General features: G+C 40.7%; 1 protein-coding gene across 1 annotated transcript; it reads left to right on the plus strand.

Annotated features, from left to right (window-relative positions):
- Positions 1 to 22,364: 22,364 nt before the first annotated feature.
- Positions 22,365 to 24,058, plus strand: LOC147438795 (histone H2A-III-like). Its single transcript, XM_086484767.1, has 2 exons — positions 22,365 to 22,677; positions 22,864 to 24,058. Exons 1-2 carry the CDS (start codon positions 22,480 to 22,482, stop codon positions 23,104 to 23,106), a joined length of 441 nt encoding a protein of 146 aa, XP_086340893.1. The 5' UTR covers positions 22,365 to 22,479; the 3' UTR covers positions 23,107 to 24,058.
- The last annotated feature ends 1,619 nt before the right edge of the window (positions 24,059 to 25,677 follow it).

Consider the following 25,677-nt stretch of genomic DNA (forward strand, 5'->3'; position numbering starts at 1 on the left):
CGCAGAAATTGTAGAAATTGCAGAAAAAACGCAGAAATGCAGAAAATTGCAGAAATTGAAAACGCCGAACTTGAAAATGCAGAAATTGCGGAAATTGAAAAAACGCAGACAATAGCAGAAATTGAAACTTGACAGCAATTGCAGAAAACGCAAAAAACAGAAACCTTCCACACACTCCTTCCCTGCCTTTCCTATGATAGAAATTGCACCACAAGGAAGCGTAAAGTGCTAACCGAGCTTAGTGTAGGGCATATCCCCGGCAACGGCGCCAAAAATGTGCGCTCCTTGCCGCACTGTCGAAGCAAGGGACTTGCCAATACACCGTATGCGAGCCACAAACGGCTCCAAGCACACAACAAGCCTAAACTAGCAAGCTCAAGAAAACAAAGGGTGTGTCACTCACCGCTCTACGCTCGCCTTCGTGGTGGATTCCTCGCCGCGATGAAGAAGAAGCTGCAGTCGTGCCGCGCTCAACCGCTTCGCCGCCGTCGTGCCTTCGTAATGCTCGATCGCACACACACTCTCCCTCTCTCTCTCTCTCACACACACACACACAAGGAGGTGAAGAAGAAGAAGATGGAGATGGAGCAAGAGCACTCTTCAATTGCACAAATGAGAGAATGAGTAAAAATTAGGTTTAGTTGGCTTTTATAGGAGCTCACCCCATTCACACTTGGGCGCCCATGCTTAACCAACTAATCCCTTGAATGTCCAAGTTAAAATGCGCCTCTCATCGGCGATCACTCTACCTTTCCCTATTGGTCCGACAAGCCCGGTACCTGACTCTACCAAATACATAATACACGTCCGTCGTAGGTGATGGGGTGTCCGTGAGCCGTGAGGGTTAACAAGGCAAATTTATACTTTGGGAGCATAGAAAAAAATTCGTTTGTTTCAGTTAACTCATGTAGGTGCATGGGTGGTCTAATCACATGTTTCTAATAGCATGGATAATGCCTAATCTTGAATAAATGCATATATACAATCTCACGATAGGCAACAAAGATGCAATGAAGGCAAGAACTAGCTGGACACCTCAAATTTGATAAGATCCTCGATACAATTTCATAATAGGCAACAAAAGATGCAATGAAGACAAGAACTAGTTGGACACCTCGACTTTGATAAGATCCTCAATCACAAGAGAACACCTACCCCATACATGAACAAGGCAAATGTTGTGAAGTGAGATCATTGAGGTGGCAAGAGATAGGAAATCAAAGAATGAGAGAGAGAGAGAGAGAGAGAGAGAGAGAGAGAGAGAGAGAGAGAGAGAGAGAGAGAGAGAGAGAGAGAGATCTAGGAAAGGCTCTCCATGTTGATAACAAACTACTCATACAAGTGACCAAGGGTGGTTCAACATAGATTTGGATATGCCCCAATGGATAGCACAATTGCAACTGCTACTACCATTTGTTCATGTACTTAAGACCACTAATGTGGTCTCCATATGGGTTTCCCTAGCCTCCCTAGCCTCCTAAGAGATCAAGGCTCTTACTTGGTCTCTTGCTAGAAGAGAATTGATTTTGGGGGGAGGGGGGGGGGGGAGAGAGAGAGAGAGAGAGAGAGATGTGTTATGCAGACAACATGGAACATCTCCTCTTCGGTGTCTGCACCTTGGATGTGGTGCTTTGCATCCAGATTATCACATTATCTCCATGTATATGTCTTGAGAAGAAAAACGCAAGGAAGGTCTCCCCACTGCTGCCTTTTGGTGTTGCTGCTCCTAGGCTGGCAATTTCAAAACATACGATTGGCCAAAAACGGTAGGCAACCAACATGGAAAATGCAAGGGATTGCACTCATCTACCCCTAGTCACCGTAGGACTTTAAGTTGCACCAAGTACCCCCATACCACTTAACCTAAACCATTAGTCACAACCCTATCAGTAGTCATACTCATCATTGTAAAACAAAATGTAAGCTACTTTACCACAATAAAGTGTAGGTTTTCAAAGTTGTCTTGCAAAATGTGTGTTACTTTACTATTTTGTAAAAGGTTGAGTTATAGGGAACGACGTGTTGGTAGCAAGAGGCAAGAGTGTGTAGTTGGTGAGAGGAGAGGGTGGCCTGACAAGTTTGTTTGTTTTTTTGGGAATTTGCTCATCGGACCCAAAACAATGCTTGCATGAAAATTCTTGTCAAAAGAAATTTCCCGATCACAATGATTTTACCTTATGGTACAAAGCAGATAATGAATGCCTAATTGGAGATGTATTGGTGGGTACTAGCATGGAAAAGTAATAAGGGCCCCTGGCATGGAAAAGAGGATAAGGCAAAAAAGATGAATCACCTATGGATGCTACACAACACGAAGATGGAGAAACGGCTCATATGATACAAGAATGCAAAGCAAGAGAGAAGCTTCACAACATGCGTTTAGAGGGGAAAATGACCACCAATGCAATGCCCCATGGAGCTTGAGGTCTCACCCTCTTTCATGAATCTTGGATGACTACATTGGCACACTAGCGAGGGGCAAACACAAAGGGCGTACAAGTGAAAGATGAGGAATGGGAAAATGACCACCAATGCAAATGCCCCACGGAGCTTGAGGTCTCACCCTCTTTCATGAATCTTAGATGACTACATTGGCACACTAGCGAGGGGCAAACACAAATGGCATACAAGTGAAAGATGAGGAATGGGAGCTCTCTCAAGGTTGTAGTCACAAGGTAACTCCATGATCTTTATTTGTTTGCAACATCTTAATTGTTTTGGTTTAGCAATTTGATTGAATTGATGCATAACAAGTCATACACATCCGCATCATCCAAAGGTTTAGGGTGGAGAGGATTAACAAAAAGTTGTGCACGTTTCATTGTTGAGTTATGGCTATATTCTTTTAGGACAAGCTAGCGAGATGCAAAGCTAATTAGCTAAAATTGTGTATTTTGAGATGGTGCAAGAAATAATCAAAATGGATTTGCAGCAACAGAAAACGTAGTCCTTTGCAAAAAGAAAAAAAACAAACAAAAATCAAGTGAGACTAGAGATTAAATGCACATACTCACCTCCACCCCCTGTGTAGAAGTGAGCTTCTTCCTTTTGCATGTATTTAATTATGGATGAAAAGTCTAGTTCAAAATAGATACAATCCACTTTAGGTAAAAATAGGAAATGACCAGAGACTCTATTTTGAATAGACTTATAACTCCTCTAATAATAATAATTGGTCCACACCATATGCATGTATATTTGAGGTCACCAATGCATCTTATATAGACACTTTGATTTGTTAAACATTAACACCATATCATGTGATTGTATTCATCATATTCACAATCAATAAAACCAAATTATGTGATCGTATTCATCATATTCACATTTAATAAAACTAAATTCAAATAAATAATCTATAAATATCCAAATATTTGATCCTAAGACAATTTTGTTGACTCGTTACCAAAACCAAACTAACAACCATTGTGGCCAGCCAATCACAAGATGGTATAGTAATAGGTGCTACCTAAACTGGTGAATCTACACCAATGGGCATGCCGCCTAAACTTGCAAATGTGCATTGTAGTCATGTTGCTTAAACCAACGAATGAGCAACAAATCTACTATGGTTGTATTACCTAAACTAGCAAATATCCACTACTGCTACCTAAACCGGTGAACCTGTAGTGAAAGGGGATCATTGTCTAAACCAAAAAATATGTGACCCTAGGTGCGTGATATGCAAGTGTCAAGTGGTGGTGGTGCAAACTAAGTGGTTCTTGTGATATCCATTGTCATTCTTACAAAGAGAGATTTTTGTACTTCACTGAATACCTTTCGTATCAATGACCCGTATGTGCAGTGTGAGCTCATGGACAAAGCTCGATCAAAGAATTTATAAGGTTTTTACCTACGGTTATGTATATTCTCGTGAAAGAAGAAGGAAACAAAGTCTTATGTCTTTCAATGTGAGGGCATACCCATGTGGAATGTCATGTTCATTAAAGTATAGGTTTACACTTGTATATCTCTATTGTGGGGCGTGGTCTCGTGCTAGGATTTACCAGCTCAAACAAACACTACCAGCATAAAAGATTTATATGGACATTAATTTGGTCAAAATGTAACAAATCTCTTGAAAAATACATATTATTGAAGGAGTATAAATCCTTGAAAAATACATATTATTGAAGGAGTATTGCTAGTGTGTTATCTACACAAATTTCTAAGTGAATTTGCACAATAAAAGAAAATTGAAAGTAGAAAATGACTCATCTAATTGCACCTCCTCAAAGAGTCTTGTCCATGTTGTTACGCATTCAAAAAACTTGAAAGGTCAATAGTTCACATTATCTACTTAGATCTGCGTGAATCAATAGAAGTTTAACAAGATAGTACCAAAGAGCACTACCATAGAGCCACCTAGAATGACTATTCCAAAGGATGCTACTTGTTCTATAGAGGTGGTACAGCCTAGTGATATTTCTCCTACACCAAAAATGAGTATTGAGCCAGTAGAGATAGATAGCTTGCCAGATTCTACACTTATTGATGATGCTTGTGCACCTATCATAAATGTGGATGTACCACTAGAGCCTACACTTGAGGAGACTATTGATGCAGACCTCGAGAGTGCTAATACTGCATGGCAAGGAGCTAAGGATGCTATGGCAAGCTAGGAAAAACGGAGCTTCAAGCAGAACTTCCCTCAATTCTTAGTATTGCATGGCGAGGAGCTTAGGATGAGAGCTATGGCAAGCTAGCAAAATATTCTCCCGGATTGCCTTACAAAACAAACTAGTCAAATGGGGATCTCTATCTGAAACTATATATTGAGGCATGCCACGTAGTCAAAATATATATGAGACAAACAGTTTAGCCAAATGATCATCTGTCTGCCTTCTTGATCGAAACAAAATGAGCTTGCTTGCTAAATCTGTCGATGACTATCCAGATGCCATGGTGCCCACTATGAGTCTTCGGAAGATAAAAAATGAAATCTATTGGTATACTTTCCCAAGGTCGGCTAGGTATAGGTAGAGGTTGCAAAAGACTTGGTGTCTTATGCATGTCAAACTTGACCTTTTGGCATATCAAACAGCTGCTGCGAACAAACTCGTCCTTTTGAGCCTCGGCCAATAGAAGAACTGTTCCACACCTTTCAAGAGGGGCGATGGGCCAAAAAAGGTGGACAATGGCACTCTGTCAAAACCTTATTCCGTAACACTTGTAGAGATTCAAGCAGAAACTCTCTCTCTCTCTCTCTCTCTCTCTCTCTCTCTCCTCTCTCTCTCTCTCTCTCTCTCTCTCTCTCTCTCTCTCTCTCTCTCTCTCTCTCTCTCTCTCTCTTTCTGCATCCTGCTAGAGCTTTGTTAGACTATTTATACTGAATTAACTCTTTTCCTTTAAATTACCTTTGACCGAGTTTGAATCCCTTTCCCCTTTTTGGATTCTCTCTCTTACTCTGTATCTAGCTCTGCCAATGATAATCGAGCTCCGTAGCTTGTGCTATGTGGGAAATAGGACATGCCCTCTAATAAGTACCCCATGAAAAAAAGACCTTTGTGAGAACTATCTCCTAATTGGATGAACTTGAAAATAAAAATCTTTTGCATTATAGGCCTTTCACATAATGGGCTTTTGATGTAACTTGTGGGAGTGGGGACTGTCGACGAGTCTTCCTAGTTGAATGCACGTGGGCTGTTCAACATGCCTTGTTGTCCTGGCTCTGGCACGTGCTATTTGGAGAGATGGATGGCCTGGATACTGCGCTACACCCGCGGCGAGTTAAAGCCCTTTTGCAGCTACTTGACATTCCTCCAATTATAGGCCGAATGCGTTGGAGACGATCCGATGCATATGAGCAGCTTTATAAAGGTGAGCCATTGGCTCACTTAGTTCTTCATTCCGCAGAAAGTGTGTGTGTTTTCTCACTGTGTATATTACATTCACTAATACCTTCTTCAAGCTACACCTGAGGGCTACGAAGCATGGCCCCAAGCAAAAAATCGTTGGTGGAATCTAATGAGGTTGGGATGAGGTTTCTTTTTAGCAAAACTGTATGCTCTTGCTTGTCTTCACTATGGATTAGTAGGAAGGATTTGATCTCCCCGATGGGGCATTTTTGAATTATCTGTAGCATCGATTACATTTGATGTTATTAAACACTTAATATGTGTAGCAAAACACAATTAAAACGTTGTACACTTATACTTTAGGTATCTGAATGGTATTTTGTTTTTGCAAATCGGTATGGATTTGTTGATCTTGAGTATGGTTTGGTAAAGAAAGGTATGTTCTCCCACATGGGATGAGTCTAGAGTGTATGTAACATTGGTTGTGATTTGCTGCATACTAGTGCTCTTCTTCAATGATTGACTATCCATACTATTGTTTTGGATGGAATTGATATGGCCCGGGTAAGGATAATACGGTAAAAATTGCCAAACTATGCTGGCAACAATATACGGTTTTGCATGAGAATATTGGCAACTGTTGGTTTACAGGTAGTGGGAATGTGATAATGTTGGAGCCTGTTGATTATGTTGTGGTATACTATTTGCAGGAAATGCATCATTTATATGCTATCCTTTGGACCTCAGGTCATAGTATGGTATACCGTATGCTAGCATGGACTCTTTGGGTTACTAGGGACTATTTTATGGTTGGATCTGAGGGTTCCTTTCAGCCTGGACTACGCGACTTTTTATGACATATATGTCGGTGTTATAGAGATCTATTTGCATGCTTCAAGTGTTACTGGCTGTTGATGAAATTTCTTTTGCTAACCATAATTGGCCTAATCTGGTTATGAAGCAGAACCAATCTACCTTCTTTTGTAGGTAGGATAAGTGATGCTACCAGGTATTTGTGCACAGTATGTTGTACGACTATTTTTTGGTTTTTTGGTGTGGATTGATACTCCTAGCTGTGGATATGACCTATCTCCCATTATGGGTATTATACCTTTACTAGCTCTAGATAGCCGTATACTGCTCCATATGGTTGGCAAATCTACCTCTCGGATTACCTGACTAATGGTTGGCTCCATTATTTATCGAATGCTACTGCAGAGTGACCTAATATTAACATATCAATTACATTTGGTTGTTGGACTGATTGCTTATAAGCCTGCAATTTGATGCTCAAAACTCTGATTCAGAGCAATACCTTTATGATTTGTAAGTCTCTGGTCTGGCAAATTGACACTCTATTTGTATTTTATGATTTTTTCAAGATACTGCTAGTGCTCTATCTATGAGGAATTACCAGCAATTCCTGATGTTAAACACATTTCTAAGCTCACCTGGGAAATTACCTCAGTCACTTTACTCTATGGAAGAGTGCCTTGACTACTAAAACTGGGACTTGATTAGGGTGTGAGGGAGAATGGATGCTCTCTAGCTGACCTTGGCTGTGCTAATGGAAGCAATCGGTTTCTGCTCACGTTGGTGGTGTCGTCTAAATTGAGATGACAGGCACTGACATAGCCCCCTGGTAATTTATCTGACATTTACTAAGCTAGGAATTGATTAAAATCTGCACAAACTATTTGCCATTGCTATATACAGGCTGAGATAATGGACTCTCTTCTTTAGGACCATGGGTTAAATTATGCTACAACATCTACTAGCATGGATATTGAGGAGGACTATGGACTGTTTGGGGTTATTTTTGGGTTGCTTATGACAGCCTGGACCGTGGGTATTGCTGACATAAAGTTTGATTTGGTACAGAGCAATCTGCTGGCTTCGGGTGCTGCTGGCCGTATTTATCCGATAGCTAGCATATTGTATAGTCTATGGGTTTTTGTAGGTTATATTGGTTGTTGATATCCGATAACTTTTTAACTTCGTTTACAGGCATTATGGCTTCGGAGGGTATTCGGAGAAAGATATCCAGTAGCTTGCATATATATTTTTTTGTATGCTTTATGTACAGGTACTATCTGTCGTATGGGTCCGGATTTATGACCGGAGCCGTTCATATGGTTGATAGAATAACAGTGTGATACGGCAATAGCCTCACCTATTGCTTGTGGGTGTTGGGGATATATACGTAATCTGGCTGGCTGATTACAATATCGGCAAATGAAGACTAAAACCGATATGGTATTTTTCTCATAATACCGATCTATGTGCTTTCTTTTGTGTAAACACCGACTTGCAAGGATTAGAGGAGCCGGGGCATCTTGCCAATGCCATGGGCTGATCCTACTGGCTGTTATGGGTTGCTGCCTTTTGAAGGGATTTGGTATTTATCTCTAACGATGTGTACAGATAACTGGACTGGTTCACATACTGTGATTTCTGCTGTTTAAAACAGGTAGGTAGGAAAATAAACGGTTTCTTTTGGGACATTAAGACAACAATTGGAGGTGAGATAACCAATTGGGTATGAGTATTGGCAATGGCTTCTTATACTGTTGCTCTTTTTGAGGTTTTGGCTCGGTATATGGTTCGACTTAACTACTAATGTAATGAAAGACTCTCAACAAAACTTTTATTTGGGTACGGGCCTTCTTTGACTTTTGAAGGTAAGTATGCTGGCAGCTCTGTGATGGCTGTTGAAAATGTATGCCAGTCAGTGATACCATTTGGCGACAGGTTTTGGATGGCCCTAGAGAATGGGCGGAATACTATTAGAAACTCTGACATTGTCCATTATTTTTTAACCTAAATTCATATTAAAGATAAAAAACTTTTACTTGGCATTAAAATATATGGTGTAAAACCTTTTAGACCTAACACTCTAAAATTTATTTGTTTCTGTAAATCGAGAAAACTGTTGCACATTACTTTCATTTGTACAGCTTGACCAGGTTCTTAAGATAGTACCAGGGTGACATGGATGACAACTAGGTCACCCCAGTTACCTGTTATGCGGTCTGAAAACTAACGAACAGTTGTTTTCTTACTTTGGATGCAGGTAAGGGTGTCCTTTCCTTGGCTGCTATTTTGAGGAGATGTGATGCGGTACACTCTTACTGTAAACACTAAATCAGGACCTTCTTTCCCTAATATGGCCTGATACCGTGATGTATTTTTTTGGATACGCAGTCGAAAAGAATACATGATTTTGTACTATAGAATGTAGACATAGGTCTTTGAAATTTATCTCATGTGTTATGTATATTGTAAATAGATTAAACTCTCTCTCTCGCACGCATGCACGTACGCGCACACACACCCCAGAGTTGCGGCACTCCCCCTTGACTCATGGTCCAGTCCTAGCACCACAACAAAGCTAAGAATGTCAATTCAATTAACCTAACCACCAATTAGGAACAAGATAATGATGAGTCCTTCAAATGGAGTAGAAATGAATTAAGAAACCAATGTAGCACGTGTATATATATATATATTGAATAACACTAGCCTTGAACAATAACATCTTTTTTTTTAATAGCAAAACTCACAATTGTGAGTGAATTATATTAATCAACCCAAATAATTACAAGGTCTTGTCATGCTCGTGTTGAACCATCACATCATCCAAGGACCAAAATTACATCAGCTATTAGGGCAGCCATCCCAACCAACTCGCCCCGTTATCCTTGATACATAAGGTCCATTATCATGTTCTTCTAAGATCTTTTAATTACCAAAAGCCAAGATTTTCCCCCGTCCTAGGCATACCCTCTGCTGACCACAAGGCACAAGTAGTCCTAGACCAATCCTCCGAGTGTTGCTTAGAGCCATGTATAGAAAACTTCACATGTCTCTATATTTGTAGTTTGGAGCTTGTTCGAGCTACTTAAAGCTCTTAAACTAAAAGGAAGACCTCATAACATAAGTCAAATGGTCAATACTTCTTAGGAAAGAGTTAGATTTGACTTAAGCAAATTTTAACTATTTTCTATCATTGAAAGGACCAAAATCTAAAGCCATTTGAGGAGAAAGAAAACTTCTTACTTGGATGAATCTATGAAATTTATTGTCCCACCCCATCCGATCCTTACGAATTCAATGCTTAGATTGACCTTGATGGTTGTTGTGTGTTTCAATGCCCCAAGAGACATGGGAGAAGGAGATAAATCCTTGAATTGGATCTAAAAACACTTAATTTCTCTTTCATGTTTTTGAATCAAATCTAAGAAAACTTATAGATTGGAATGTTTAAAAGTAAGTTGACCATATTTTAAGCGATTTCCTACTTTTCTCCAAAGTGGAAATCTTTTACCACCTTTTAATTTGAATTAAAAATCTTAAAATTACATGTCAATTTTGTGTGTGTGTGTGATTGTATCCATGTAATATGGTGCTATCTGTATGGACTGTCATCCAGAATCATACTGCTGAAAATAGGGAGAGTTGGATTATAGTTAAGAGAAATTTTAAGAGTCCTTGGCCAATGATTGATGCGTCTCCTATTTCTCCATGCCTCTTTGCCCCATCACACCCCCATCCTTGCCTATTCCATCACTCACTAGACACCGCCCATAGACTTCACCACATAGGGCAAGGGAGTGCAGCCTCCATCACAATACAAAAACTCCTTGATCGCAAGGAATAGCAATGCAGCCCTCCCATACGTAATGAGTCTTAAAAAAAGATTAAACAGATTGAAGAAGCCCATGCCATGCCCTCTCTCTCTCTCTCTCTCTCTCTCTCTCTCTCTCTCTCTCTCTCTCTCTCTCTCTTCCCCCCCCCGCATTTCACATGCCATGCCTGCCTCCATCTCTCCATCCACCTACACATTCATGTTCATAGAACATCTTTGTTCTCTCTCCGCGTCTTCACCCTCATCGATGTCATCTTTGCAAACGGCATTCTGCCTCTATCCCCGAGTTTGCATTGAGAGACACCATCTCTCTCTCTTGCTCCCCTAGCGATTGTCTGTGTGCATCCAACAAAAAATCTATCCACCTTTGACTCGGGGTTCCAAAAAATATCTCTCTCCCCGTCTATCTCTCTCCTCCACGTGCCTTCCCCCGTTTATTGCTTCACTTTCCCAAAGCCCAAAGCCAAAATTGGCACCACCTACTAGTGTCCTAAATTGGGCCTCTTAATATCTGCTTTTGTTCAGCTAATCGGATTAGCAGGGCTCTTTATTCTTACCATCGGAGTTAGGATTTGAAGGGTACCCTATTCTTTTAAAAGATAAGCAATGGGAAGTAGTACCCTTCTCTATGGGAGGTCATATTTTCAATTTTCCCTTCTAACAACGAAAAAAAATAAAATTAAGTTGACGACAAATTCTTTTAAAGAATATAAGCAGTGAGTGTGTTTGGTGAACAATATAAGTACAGTCTCTACTTTCAAGCCTTGGTGTATCGTAAAACATACTTCACCAAGGTTTTGGAAATACACATGAAGGCTCATATCCAACATACTAATTCTTGTTTTCAACGATATAGATGTCCATATTTTCTAACTAGATAGGCATCCTATTGTACTCAGCTTGTTTGACGCATTGTAATTAGTCAAACTTGTTGTACCCTAAGTGTGTGCCAGGGAGTGGTGATGGCTGCTTTGTGAGGTAGGATGGAAGTTGGTCACTAATGGACTCCTTATGGTGCTTAGCTAAGGTTGTACATTAGTCATCCATTGCCAGCACTACTAGATTTCGTATGGCGAAGGTATGATTTGCGTTGCTGCAATTTGGCCAGAGGGGCTACCATCCAACAAACTAGCAACGAGCGAATAGGGACAACCATTGGACGTAGTGTTAAATGATGATTATAGACCTTGCTCATCACTGCTCATCAGCACTGATGTTTTGAAGGACTCGAATGCAAGGTGGGGCTGGGGTTGTTTTGTATGAGATTCAAATTCTTCTTCTGCTACCACTACTCCCTTCATCTTGACTATGATACTTCTTCTTCTACTACTACTCCCTTCATCTTGAATATGATACTTCTTCTACTTCTTTCTTCTTAGTGTGATAATAAAAACTGATGTAATCTAGCTTCTGAATGCTCACTCTATACATCTTGTGACTCCTCTACCTTTTGTCCTCTTGGAATTGTAGTCTAGGGATTGCTACATGTTCTTCTCTCTACTTTGCATACAAGACATATTATTTTTGCACAAAGCACATCCTCCTAAGAACAAAGAAATATGGAATTTATATTTAAGTATTACATAGGTTGGACAAAAAACTTAGCTAATGTGTTGAGCTCTCCATGATTGCACATGAGGCAAACAATGCTCTGAATTTTTTGGGAGTTGTCCATCTCCAATAATTTTGCACCACCAAGAGCATAGCCTTGCTTTGATACCACTGCAACAACAAAAAACAGAGTGCCTTGGAACGCCTTGCACCTAGCCACTCACTGATCTTCTAAGTAACAACAACATATTATGTGATTGGAGTCATCATATGCATCATCAATATAACCAATTTAAACATATCCAAATATTTGTATTCATTATATACAAAGAATTTAACGTGGAGATATTTGATGTGCAATGGTTCAAGGTGAACATGGAGGGTCATGGTGCAACAATGTGTAGAGGGGAGACAAGAATTCTTGAGGTGACTCATAAAAAGGGAGCAATCGTTGAGAAACTTTCATCCTTCTTGATCATTGCAAACAAGTATAATTATCACTTAAGGTACTACTTAAACTAGCTACAAGTAATTTGGAAACTAACGAGTGCTTGATATGTAGGCCATTTTCTATCTCAAGCCATGCGAGGTGCAATGGTGATATGTTCATGAGGTCGCTTCTCAAAGTGCATATGTATGAGGGCTACAACCTTCCCATGGTGGTGCAGGATAATAATGATACCAAAGAGGATATCGTCATTAAGGACGTCAACCAGAACATGCTAATAGAAGCAAAAGCTATCGACAACACAATGGATATAGTAGCAACAACCATTGCATAAGGGAGCAACTAGATGACCACTTTTACGACGGTGTGGATATGTCTCTAGGTCAAGAGCCCTCTAATTTTAGGCATGGAAAAAGAGGTCGGGTGGACCACGGAACAGGGAAGCAAAATAAAAGTCAAAGCCCACTATATTTGACTCAGCCACCTACTCTTCCTTCGTGGAACCCTATCTTCTCCCCTTTTGAATCATCTACTAGTCACTCCAATATCAACCGGTCTGCTGCAAAGCTTGCAAGGCAATCACCTTCCACCCCTTGCTTCAATCAAAATCCTACACCCACCTCTCAAACCCGCTTTGCAATTACACCTGGTTGTACTCCTAGTGCTAAAAATTTATTGAAAATCTGAATGGTTGCAGGACATTATCAAGGACAAAGTCAATGGAATATTACTATCCCAAGTGCAGCCACCTAAGAACGGCATGAAAACCTATCGTAAAATCTAATATCTAACCAACCCAAATGATTTTCTCATGTTAAACTGATCATTTAATGTAGGAGAATAAACGGGAACAAGGGTTAGGATATAGACATGTGCTTACAGATCTATCTCAACACGGGGCCAATGGTAAAGGGGCCCAAATGAGAGATAGTATGTCAAAGAGCAAGGCTAACCAATGGAGCTTAAAGACCTTAGGGTTAGCTCCATTGAAGACCTCCAATAGTTAGTGTTAAAGTCCTTTGACCTTAGGTAAGCTAGGGCTGTGCTTGACGTGGGAACATGGCCCAAGCTTGAGGTGCTTGTCGTGCCCGATGATTGAGATGCTTGAAGTGCTTGATTATTGAGATACTTGAGGTGTTGGTCATGCCTCATATGCTAGGGTTGCAACTGAGGTAGGAACCCAACCCAAGCTTGAGGGGCTTAAGGGTCGAGCTTGTGGTGAGAACTGGGCCCAAGGTTGAGAGGCTTGAGGTGTCAGAAAAGTCAAATCATATCCCATTCCCTACAAAGAGGGGGCGAGCCATGCAAGTAAGGGGGTGATTGCTTGACCACTCTCTCTCCTAGAGGGCACCCCTTGGTCAAGAGGCAAGTGTGGGACACATGTCAAGCCCCTGGCTAGGTTACCCTCAAGGAGTGTCCAAAGCCTATTGGTTGGCCTCCCAAGGGGTCCAATGATAACTAAGTTTATTTAATTAATTGTTTTAGCATTTATCAAGTCCTCTGTCTCAAAGGGGAAAGGGGGACACTTGTCCCAAGGCTACCCTTGTTGCCTGGAGAGGTCCAATTACATTCAAGCATGAGCTACAAGGGGGGGTCGACTAAAGCAAGCTTGGGGGTTGCTTGAGGGGTATACTCTCCCACACACACTCACACACACTCTCATTCTGTAGTGAAAAGTGCAAGAGCTCCATCTCCTTCTCCAAGCAAGTAGAGAAGTTGAGAGCCTACACCAACACTCTTGGCTATGGGATGCAAATCCAACCAAGAGCCATGCTTCAATGCTTAAGCTTGACATCTTCTCCATCTTCGTTACTATGCTATTATGTATGCTAGCAAGAAGAGTGATGATAAGTGAGCAACTAATTCTTTCTCCTATGAAATGTTTCTTCTTCCTCTTCCCTGCCCTCATTCCCTGCTAGCTCTCTTGACCTTTGAAGGTGTTTGAGGCCTTAGGACGAAGGCTTGGGATAGTTAATGTTTTTTACAAAGTTCATGTTATGCTCATGATGCATGAAGCTTTCCATATTCATAACATCACCTAGGTCACAAGGAACACAAAGATTGTAATGTACCAAGTCTCTCTTGATGGGAGAAACTATAATACAAATGCATATTGGAAAGGGGACCGTGGCTCCACATAAATCTGGTCCTCAGCTGTTGTCATGTTCTCTAAACTCTCTCTCTTGCAAAAGTATTGTTCACACCAAGTTAATCAAATGCTATGTTTGAGTTGCTACCATCAATTAAGTTCGCCCTCTATGCTCACAAAGTAATTTCACAAAAGTCTTCTTCAAATTTCCGCTACTCTCAAAGTTAATAGGCCATTTCCATTACATTGGTATTAGAGCATTTGGTTTCTTGTTTCTTGTTTAAGAAGAGAGGTCCTTAAGTGTAGCCTATAAATGGTTTATTTTGTTAAGTATATTAGGGTAAGTGGGACTAGGATCTATTATCGGTTTTGTTGAGCCCACTATGTGGGATATGGTGCACATCTCAGGAGCTTTGGACTTAATAATGGGTCTACGGCTTTACCATTATTGAGCCATAAGAAGTCCAAAAGGAGCTAGCCCTAGGAAACTCTTCAATATTAGACCCACTCCACTTCTCTCTATAATTTACCAATTTGAGCCGTGGGTGTAGATACTTAAGTGCCGATTTTCAAAGGCTAAGAGGAGTAGCAACTAAGGTTTTGAATTGCCAAAGCATACACTAAGTAAGTACACAAATTTTGTTAACATGGTTGACAATAGCCAAGAGAGTAGAATGAACATTGATAACTTTGATTTTGCACATGAAGGTGCTAATGATGATGCCCCCATGTTTGTCAATTATCTTGTTACTAGGTTGCAACAAGCTATGGGCAACTCTGCTTTGCAAGCGGAAGTTACTCAACAAATTAGCGCTTACGGGATTACCCTTCCTCTCCAAGAGGAGAGAGTTTAGGAGGCCTCGTGAAGAGACCCCCAAAAGAAGACTCTCTCCCATACGAGCGGAGGAATCCAACGAGCAAGAAAGTAATGAAACTTTAAGTTCTTTTGAAGGTGTGTCTCCACGAAGACGGTGGTCTAGACGATCACCAATTCCTCTGAAGAGGAAAATATCAACACACAGTCCTCCTCGTCACTCCAAAAGGGAAGAGAAGAAACAAAGGAAGAAAAGGGCAAGAAAGAGGTCACCCTTTTCTCCTTCTTCATCACCTTCTGACTATGGCTATTCTCCTAGAGAATACAAGGGGGGAGGACATAGCAAATCGTACCCTGCATGGCGAAGGTCACAAAAGCTCAAGAAGTTCAAAGAGGAAGGGAAGAGTATCTCTTTTCTCACCTATGATGGCACCTTTGGTGCCACCGACAAAGTATTGGCCTTCATCTAGCAATTTGATGCGGCCTAATTTGGAGACGAGGGCTTCACGGAGTCCTCCAAGCTATGCCATGTAGCTATGCACTTCCAAAAATCGGCTCGTCAATGGTGGGCTAGCCTTTGTGGCAACAACGGAGAAGCCCCAAAGACATGGAAAACTCTACGACTTTCCATCATGAAGCAATCCCTTGCAAGCGATGCAAAGGACAAAGTGCTCACCGAACGGCACAGTTTGAATCTTCTCTCTCATGAGTCTATCCACAAATATGTAGACAAGTTTTGGGACTTACATCTCAAGGCTACTATCTTCCAAAAGATAGACTTTGTCGAGCAAAACCAACAATTTTGTGTGGGATTACCTGAAGAGATGACCGAGTATGTCAACTCTCAATGGCCTGGTTCTATCACCGAAGTAATCCACCACACCATGGTTGCTTCACGCATCAATTTCCAACAAGGGGCTAGACGGAATGTCAAGCCCATGGAAAATAAAGACAAAAGTGATGCCAAGGGGAAAACTAATGTCCAAAATTCTTCCCAAGGCAATTCCAACAACAACAATTGGTCCAAGGAGAAGGGAGTTTACAAAGGTAAAAAAAAACTCTCTCCTGAAGAGCTTGAAGCTTTTCGCAAGGACCATGAGTGTTTTAAGTGTGGGGAGCAAGGACATGGCTATCGTTCTTGCCCAAAAATCTTCTCAAGGCAATTCCAACAACAACAACAACAACAACAACAATCGGTCCAAGGAGAAGGGGGTTTACAAAGGTAAAAACAAACTCTCTCCTAAAGAGCTTGAAGCTTTTCGCAAGGACCATAAGTGTTTTAAGTGTGGGGAGCAAGGACATGGCTATCGTTCTTACCCCAAGAAAAATGCTCGCAATGAGACTCCTAGGGCTTCCACCATCGAAGCTCCAAAAGAGGATGCTCGTTGCAAAGGTGCACCTCTCTCATATGCTTGGGGAAAGGTAAGTGAGTATGATGCCTTCATTTTGTTTGACCATGGCTCTACTAACAAATTCATATCAACAGAGTTGGCCACCAAGTTGGGCATTCAAGCTTTCAAGATGGGAGATGCTATAACGGCGTACACTGCTTTCAAGGGACAACAAGCCTCCGTCACTCCCTTGATTGGGAAGTTGAGGCTCCATGTCCAAAGCTATGTCAACAAAGAAGACTTTTTCATCTCTCCTCTCCAACACGTGAGGATGCTATCCTAGGGGCACCATGGTTCAACCTGGTTGCCAACATGAAGTTCCCTGAAAGGAGAATCTACTTCACCTACATGGGAAAGAACATGTATATAGATGCTAGTGAGTTTGGTCCTACTATACCACTTGTAAATTCACCGCTTTTGATAAATCAATGAAGAGATCAGTTTTTGCGTACATCAATTTTGTCAAAGAGTCCCTAAAAGGTCCTAATGTTTCATCAAATGTAAATGGTAGGAATCAAGAAGAGTTAGACTTGTCTAATTTTCTAAAAGGATTCCAAGATGTGTTCATCGATGATATCCCTATGGACTTACCTCCAAAACAAGGGGATGATGACCATCAAATTGAGCTCCTACCAGGAAGCTCACCGCCTAACAAGCCTCCGTATCGAGTTTCTCAAGCTCAACAAGAGGAGATCATGAGGCAAGTACAAGAATTGGTAGACAAAGGGATGGTGAGCCCTAGCTCCTCTCCCTTTTGTTCTCCGATTCTTTTAGTGCAAAAAAAAGATGGTACATACCGTATGTGTGTGGACTATCAAGCACTAAACCATATCACTATCAAAACCAGATTTCCCGTGCCTCGGGTAGAACATCTGTTAGGCTCTACCTACTTCAGTAGGATTGACCTTAAAAGTGGCTATCATCAAATAAGGATAGTGAATTAAGTTATCCTAAAGACCGCGTTTCGTACGACGTTTGACCTTTATGAATATCTTGTCATGCCTTTTGGCTTGACTAATGCACCAACCACATTCAATCGTCTAATGGAGAAAATCCTAACCCTCCCGCAAATTCAGTGGAGTGCTCTTTGATGATATCAATATCTACTCCAAGTCTTTGGAGGAACATAAGCAACATCTCCGAGTGATTTTTCAAGCATTGAGCTCTCAAGATGGTATCCTTATGGATCCATCAAAGTTAGAGTTAATAACAGCATGGACTAATCCAGGGAATCTACATGAGCTAAGAAGATTTATTCATATGTGTACATACTATAGATGCTTCATAGCAAAATTTTCTCAAATAGCAGGACCATTACATGACTTAACTAAGAAGACTGTTAAGTATTTATGGACTACTAAGGAGCAAAATGCTTTTGACAAGCTCAAAGAGAAGCTTACCTCCCAACCAGTCCTCATGCTTTTGGATCTCTCAAAGCCAGGTCCAATGTGATGCTTGTGGTAATTGCCTTGGAGCAGTCTTGCTTCAAGAAGGGCATGCCATAGCATACGAGAGCCGAAGGCTCAATACAGATGAACATGTCTTAGGCAATTATGAGAAAGAGCTATTAGATGTTATACATGCCCACATGGAAGCACTATTTATTGGGGAGGACTCCATTTATTCTATGAACTGACCACCAAAGTCTCAAATACTTCATGACACAAACAAAGCTTTCCGACAAACAAATGAGGTGGGCAAATTTTACTATGCTAGTAGGTATACTAGCGGGATACTAGCAAGAAAAGTGATGATAAGTGAGGAACTAATTCTTTATCCTATGAAATGTTTCTTCTTCCTCTTCCCTACCCTCATTCCCTGCTAGCTCTCTTCACCTTCGAAGGTGTTTGAGGCCTTAGGACTGAGGCTTGGGATAGTTAATGATTTTTAAAAAGTTCATGTTATGGTCGTGATGCATGAAACTTTCCATCTTCATAGCATCACATAGGTCACAAGGAACACAAAGATTGTATTGTACCAAGTCTCTCTTGATGGGAGAAACTATAATACAAATGCCTATTGGAGGGGGGACCGGCTCCACATAAATCCGGTCCTCAAATGTTGTCATGTTCTCTAAACTCTCTCTCTTGCAAAAGTATTGTTCATGCCAAGTTAACTAAATGCTATGTTTAAGTTGCTACCATCAATTAAGTTCACCCTCTATGCTCACAAAGTAATTTCACAAAAGTACTTTCTCGAATTTTTGCTACTCTCAAAGTTAATAGGCCATTTCCATTACCTATGTTTTGCATGGTCTTTTCTTGACCCCATCAAGCTTATGGTATGCAATGCTAAGGATGTTTTTACTTGCCTTACTGTACCTATGTGTCATTGTACTGAATCAATGTTTGGTTATCACCAAGTCTTTGAACATGTTTTGTTTTTTCATCTCATGCTTCTTGAGAACAATCTCATAAGAACTACACTTATGAAAGTACTCAATCATATTCCTGCTCAACCCTTACGTAGAGACATAGCCACCAATGAACTATGGCTTTGTCTTTTAAAAATCATAAGGGAGGGCATTCTAACCCTACCACCTCACTTGCATGAGGATAAAGTAAAAAGTCTCTTTTGGAAGTATTATGAAACTTTCCTCCCAACAAAAGTCACCACTAAAATGATAAGCCCCATCGATCCTCACATTGATAGTCTAAAAAGCAATTATTTTATTACTTTTTTAGACAAAGCAGTTAACTACCCCGTATTCATCTGCCCCTTTATGATTCAAGAGGCATGGAAGAGGTTAGAAGGAAATGATTTCCCACCTAGTGATAATTCTCCCTCCACCACTCTACAGGAGATTTAATCTTTCTTAATTAATTTTCAAGCTAAAAGCCCTCTCCCTCTCCCCTATCTCATGGCTATATACAAGGCTCACAAAAAAGCCTTCAGGTGGATCGCTTGTGTGTCTAATTGTTGTTTTACTAAAGCATCACTCCTATTAGCATGCATACTAAAAACGGGCTAAAAACTTGTATCTCATGTCTAAAACATAGAGCTCATCTACTAAATCAAAACACTCTCCTATGTTTTAAAAAAGCTTCAATCCTGGTAGGTGGTTGATTTCCTATATGAGGTTATCCTCAACCTACTTGAACAAGTTACCTCAGTCTTCTCAGCTGATATAAAGAAATGCTATGAAAATGTCCCTCATCATGGAGACATAGGCTTACTTAGCTATGTCTTTGATGAGCAAGGACCTTTCATATCTTTTGAAAGCTTCCCTAGCAAATGTATGTGTGCAACCTGGTCGCATAAGTTGTACAAGAACCAACTCTCATATCACAAATCTCCAGTGATGGAGCTAGACTCTTGGTTGATAGATCATATGGAAGAACATATGGGCAAGTCAATGGCATTCCTATGGGACTAGCTTGTCCCCAACTTGGTGTAATCTTTATCTTCATGTAACTACATTAACTCTTGTCTAAAAGATCCCTAGCTCCGACTTTAGCTACAATGACTCAAGTTCCCCTTTTGGTACTTTGATGACATCCTTTGTGCCGACAATGAAACCCCAAAGTCTTTTACCATCACTCATACAATTTACCCCTGATGCCTCTCCATAGATGACAATGCCACCACTTTTGAAGGTACAATTGGTGTAAGCACATCATTCTTGAGTATGAAGCTGGTAGTTCACAATAACCAGCTACAAAGAACCAAAATAAATAAGGAATTGATGGTGTCAATAAAGGTGCTCAAATTTATTCAAAGAAGCAACAACAAACCTTCAATATGGGCTCATAAAGCCATCCTCTCCCAAATCAAACCCATCATATTCAACAATCATTCGATAGAGCAAGCAATCAAAGACATCAAAGACCTTGTACAAGTTTTCTGCAACAACGGTTTTGAACGAATCAAACTTTGGCGAATCATTTATAAGTACTTAGACTCTTCAGAGGAACTACAATCTTGTAAGGAGTTCAAAAAATTCAACTCATTCCTCAAAAGGTGGGCACTAGGTCCCAAACGGGGGCCTAGTGCCCCCATTAGGGACTCTCTAAGTCAAAATTTTATCATGACCTAGTGCGGTTTTGGAAGGAGGGTTACGTACACCATTTTTTGCTTCATTTGAGAATATTGAAGGAGCCCCCCTTATTTTTAAGTTACCTTTCATTAAGGATTTTTGGCAAATTTCAAAGTGTACAATATGACGTGGGGGAACTATCGCGCAATTAAAGAAGGGAGGTAAAATCAAGGTACCTCCTTACATGAGTCCACTCTCTCGTTATCTTGACTCGAGCCCTACATGGCAAGATCTATTAGAAAAAACCTCTTGCAGGCCCACCACCCTCCCCACCTCTTCTACCACCCTCACTCCCTCACCACCACACTCTGAGTACCAACTGCCCTTTACTCTCTCTCATGGAGCCCTTCAAATTTATATGAAGGTGGTGCTCTTTGATCGCGAGGCCTTCAACTTACAAGACTTCCTCATTGGGCCATACTGCGCTAACCAGTTCCACATTGACCTTCCCACTCAGGTTATGGGCAATAAGAGTTTTTTCTTTGATTTGTGTATAGCATATAGTGGACATCGATAACAAGTGCCCCACTTATAAGACACCTATAGTCTATGCGTTAAGTACTGACTTGTCCTTGTCTCATAATGGATGCAAGTATCATCTGTGGAGCTTTCTATATTCTGCACACAAATTCTCTTAGGAGTACTCTATTGTTGTAATTGCCAACCATAATGGGAAGTATCTTTTGTTTGAAGAATTCATTTACTATACATGTAATAATGTGATGATACATGCTTCATATATTGAAATTTACCTAGGTACACACATGCACACAATTCGGTATCTCCTCTTGCCAAGAAGACTCTCTCGTGGGTTCCGTCAACATTCTCGTCAAGTTTCTCTCATGTTTCGCGCTTCTACACACACTCATAGACTCCTCATAGATTAATGAAAAATCCTTGCTCTAGTCACACACAAGAATTATCACCATAATTACTCATGGATACCCTAGGAAAGTATCAGTGTACATAAATTTGTTGAAATTGACTTTCTTTTGATTTTCTCTTTTTAAACCGCCCTTTGCTTTCATTAAGCCCAAAATGCAACATTTAATAGGCTTCGATTGTGATTCAGGTAGGTGTCACATTAGGATAGGCACAAGGTGACCATGCTTATGTGTCATGTGCATGTAGACTGAGGTGTCACATTAGGGTAGGTACAAGGTGACCATGTTGATGTGCCATGCGCATGTAGACTGTGCAAACAATGTTTTTGAGTTGCTAGCCCTAGTTGAATGGCCAAGTATGCATGCTTAGGTAAATGTCATCTCAATCATAATTCCCATATATTTTCGTAATATTTTTTATTTAATTTTAAGGTGGCCTTGTTTTGGGTCCTGATCCGTTATTGGGCCCTTTACCATGATGTGAAATGAGCATTGAGAGGAAGGTGAGAAGCTGAACATCAAACCACTTGGCCTCGTAGTTTTAGCCTTGTTCCAAGTGTGACGGCCACCCAACGTTGGCGTTTTGGGCGGGGCGGGTGCTTTGAGGGCGCATAGCTGATTGGTCAAAAGTGAAGGGCGTGGATCGTCAGCAAATGCACGAAGTCCGTTCTATAAGAAACGTAACCAACGGCGATGTCTTAAGCATTTTCAAAGCCATAATTCCCTCTATAAAGTAGCAGAGCGAATTCGAGATTCTGTATCTGTCCTTCTGCGAATTCCGCTCTCTGTACTCTTGAAGTTCCATAGCCATCTCCCAACAATGGAATCCGGGAAATCAGCCAAGGGCGGGCGTGGCAAGGTTGCCAAGAAGAAGGGCGTGTCCAAAACTGTCAGAGCAGGTCTGCAGTTTCCTGTGGGTAGGCTTGCCCGCTACCTCAAGAAGGGTCGCTATGCCAAGCGTGTCGGCTCCGGCGCCCCTGTCTACATCGCGGCTGTGCTTGAATACTTGGCTGCTGAGGTAGGCCTTTCTTTCCACTTCCGACTTACTTTCTGTTCTTAGGGTTCTTACGAATGGGTCAAGGCTTTTGCCTGATTCTCGCCTTTGGGTTTCTCCCCTTTGCATCTTTGGAAGTCGATGCTACTCTGCGTTGTCAGCGTTGCCTTGTTTGATGTAAAGGTTTTCTGTATTCTGCGGCTTTTGCAGGTGCTGGAGCTGGCTGGAAATGCAGCTCGTGATAACAAGAAGAGTCGCATTATTCCCCGCCACATCCAGTTAGCCATCCGCAATGATGAGGAACTGGGAAAGCTCCTTTCTGGGGTCACTATTGCCCATGGTGGTGTTTTGCCCAACATTCACCAGGTTTTGCTGCCCAAGAAGTCAGCTGAAAAGGCCGAGAAAACTAAGGCGCCAAAGGAACCCAAGTCTCCCAAGAAAGCTTCCGCGTAGGAGGAATATTTCTTCATTTCTGCAATGGTGTTTCTTAACACCACCTGTTTTGCTCTATCTATCGCTCGAGCCCAAATTCATGGGTGGGGTCAAAATTTGCTAGCATGATTCTAATGTAGGACTCAGGTGGCCGTGTGGAGATCTAACAGCATTTAGCAGGTAAGAGTTAATTGGAACTTCATCGGCAACCTCAGCTACATTGGGAGGATGGTTTAACACATTTCCATATTGATTGCCGAGCCTGCTTAAAGTGTAGTTTTGTCTTTGTGTTTGGTATTGGTCCGTTGCTCCTATCTACATACTACCAAGGTGGGGGTGTACTGCTGGACGTTACTTATTGGCCATATTTGGGTAGTCCTTAGATGAAAAAAATCCGTGTTTAGAACTAGCTTGGATACTGGCATGCCTCCAAAATGGCATTAAAGAGAATTAAAGAAATTGTGTGAGAATTAAAGAGTGGGTGTTGCCCCTAGTTTGTAGCCACCCTTACTACTTGCTAGGCACATTGGTCCTTTTGTCCTGCGAAATTCTTGAAGAGTGTTTTATGTTCTAATAGTTTCTTATTTGGGTGTAGATTCGGTTTGGTTTTCTACATTAGGCTAGGTCTCACCTAGAAAAGTTTGAATCTACTAGCTCTTTAATTTCAAATTTCTCTAGAATAGAGGAAGTTGATGCTTTTAAACCTTTTGATGTAATCATTTGCACATTTTAAGCACTTGTTGTGTTGGATCATCAAATTGCCTTTGTACCTTATTGACACTAGTATGGCTGCCTGCCTTCGGTATCTCTTTCCCCCTCTCCCTTTCACTCATAAATTGGAACTCATTGGATGTAACAAATTTTGACATGTGGCATTGGAAAACCAGTCTCCTTAATATAGTGTAGATGGGCATCTCCCCATGGACTAAATAGAACTTGGACTAATCCAATTGTTGGTCCAAGGTTGGGGCTTTATTTTGAACCTTTGAAATTGGGTAACAATTGCTCCTTTCAACATTAGTATCGTTTTCTAATATTATATGCTCCTTCTAGCATTCGTATCATTTTCTAATTGTTAAAAGCATTTGTACCTTGTTATAATTGTGGTTGATGCTTTGTGTCCTTATTACTTGTTTATAAATTCTTGATATGTGTGCTTTCAAATCATCCATAGGATACTAGGACATGTAGTTCCATATCTTTTAACAAAGGAAAGTATGGTTGTGGTCCATGCCAAATTCATGGGTGGGTTTAAGATGATTCTACCAGCTCTTAATAAATTTTTGTAGAATAGAGGAAGTTGATGCTTTTAAACCTTTTGATATAATCATTTGATCATTTTAAGCACTTGTTATGTTGGACGAAATTGCCTTTGTATCTTATTGACATGGGCCCAACCTCATGGACTAAATAGGAGTTGCACTAAAATCCAATTGTTGCTCCCAAGCTTGAGTCTTTGTTTTGAGCCTTTGAAATTGTGTAACACTTGCTCCTTTTAGCATTAGTATTATTTTTTAATCTTTAAAAGCCATAACTTCCAATTGTTGATCCAAGCATTAGTATTATTCTGAAATTGGGTAACCATCGCTCCAACATCAACCATCGCTCCTTTTAACATTAGTATCATTTTCTAATTGTATATGCTCCTTTTAGCTTTTGCATTATTTTCTCGTTGAAAGTATTTGTACCTTGTTCTAAATGTGGTTGATGCTTTGTGTCTTCATTACTTGTATATAAATTCTTGATGTGTGCTTTCAAGTCATCCATAGGATACTAGGACATGTCTTAACTTAACCATATTAGCTCTAAAATAAGTATATATTTGAAGTTCCATATCTTTCAACAAAGGAAAGTATGATAGGTCGAACATGACTATGTGTGTCATTATGTTGGACTTGAAACGGTATTTACGAGGATGCATTTAGTATTGTTGGGGTGGTTCTTTTATGAGTTGATGTATCTTTGATTAGTGGAAGATGTCATGGCTTGTGAGATGAGCATGGTGGGAGTTTGTAATTTTATGATGTTGCTAATATAATGTAATATCATAAAAACATCACATTTCCACAAAATGCCTCTAAATTGGCTCCCTACCCTTGATGAGAGAGTTCTCTCTCTCTCTCTCTCTCTCTCTCTCTTTTTTCGTCCTTTCACTCTCTCTACATTAGTGTGCACAAAATTGCCTTGAAAAAATCAATCTTTGAGTTTTGTATTTTTGATCCGTTTGCACATCCAATCACTTGACAACTTCTATAAAGTTCTAGTTCTCCAAGTCAATATCATGCACTTAGAAAACCTTTCAAATTGGAGCTTTGTATTTCAAGTTGTGGCAGAAATAGTCTATATCTGTGATTTATTCAATTTGGAACTTGTGATTTATTCAATTTGTTCCAATTGTCCACTCACAATGACCTTAATCTCTAATTGAGTAAACCTTTGCCAGCTCTTGAAGGGGTTGCATGCGTCAGGAGTGAGAGTGTTGTCTTTGATGCTTCTCACCATTTGAATTGGAGATCGATCGATGCACAAAGAAATCATTGCAAAGAGCATGATATGGTCAAAGTTGTGTCAACTACGTTGCTCCTTGTCGCT

Source organism: Adiantum capillus-veneris, chromosome 16 (assembly GCF_014529385.1).
Source record: "Adiantum capillus-veneris isolate H3 chromosome 16, ASM1452938v2, whole genome shotgun sequence".
Classification (NCBI taxonomy): domain Eukaryota; kingdom Viridiplantae; phylum Streptophyta; class Polypodiopsida; order Polypodiales; family Pteridaceae; genus Adiantum; species Adiantum capillus-veneris.

Excerpts from the sequence above, each read along its gene's own strand:
- LOC147438795 (XM_086484767.1), top strand. The coding sequence starts at position 22,480 with ATGGAATCCGGGAAATCAGCCAAGGGCGGGCGTGGCAAGGTTGCCAAG. Across the intron at positions 22,678-22,863 it reads TTGAATACTTGGCTGCTGAG|GTGCTGGAGCTGGCTGGAAA; the intron begins GTAGGCCTTTCT and ends CGGCTTTTGCAG.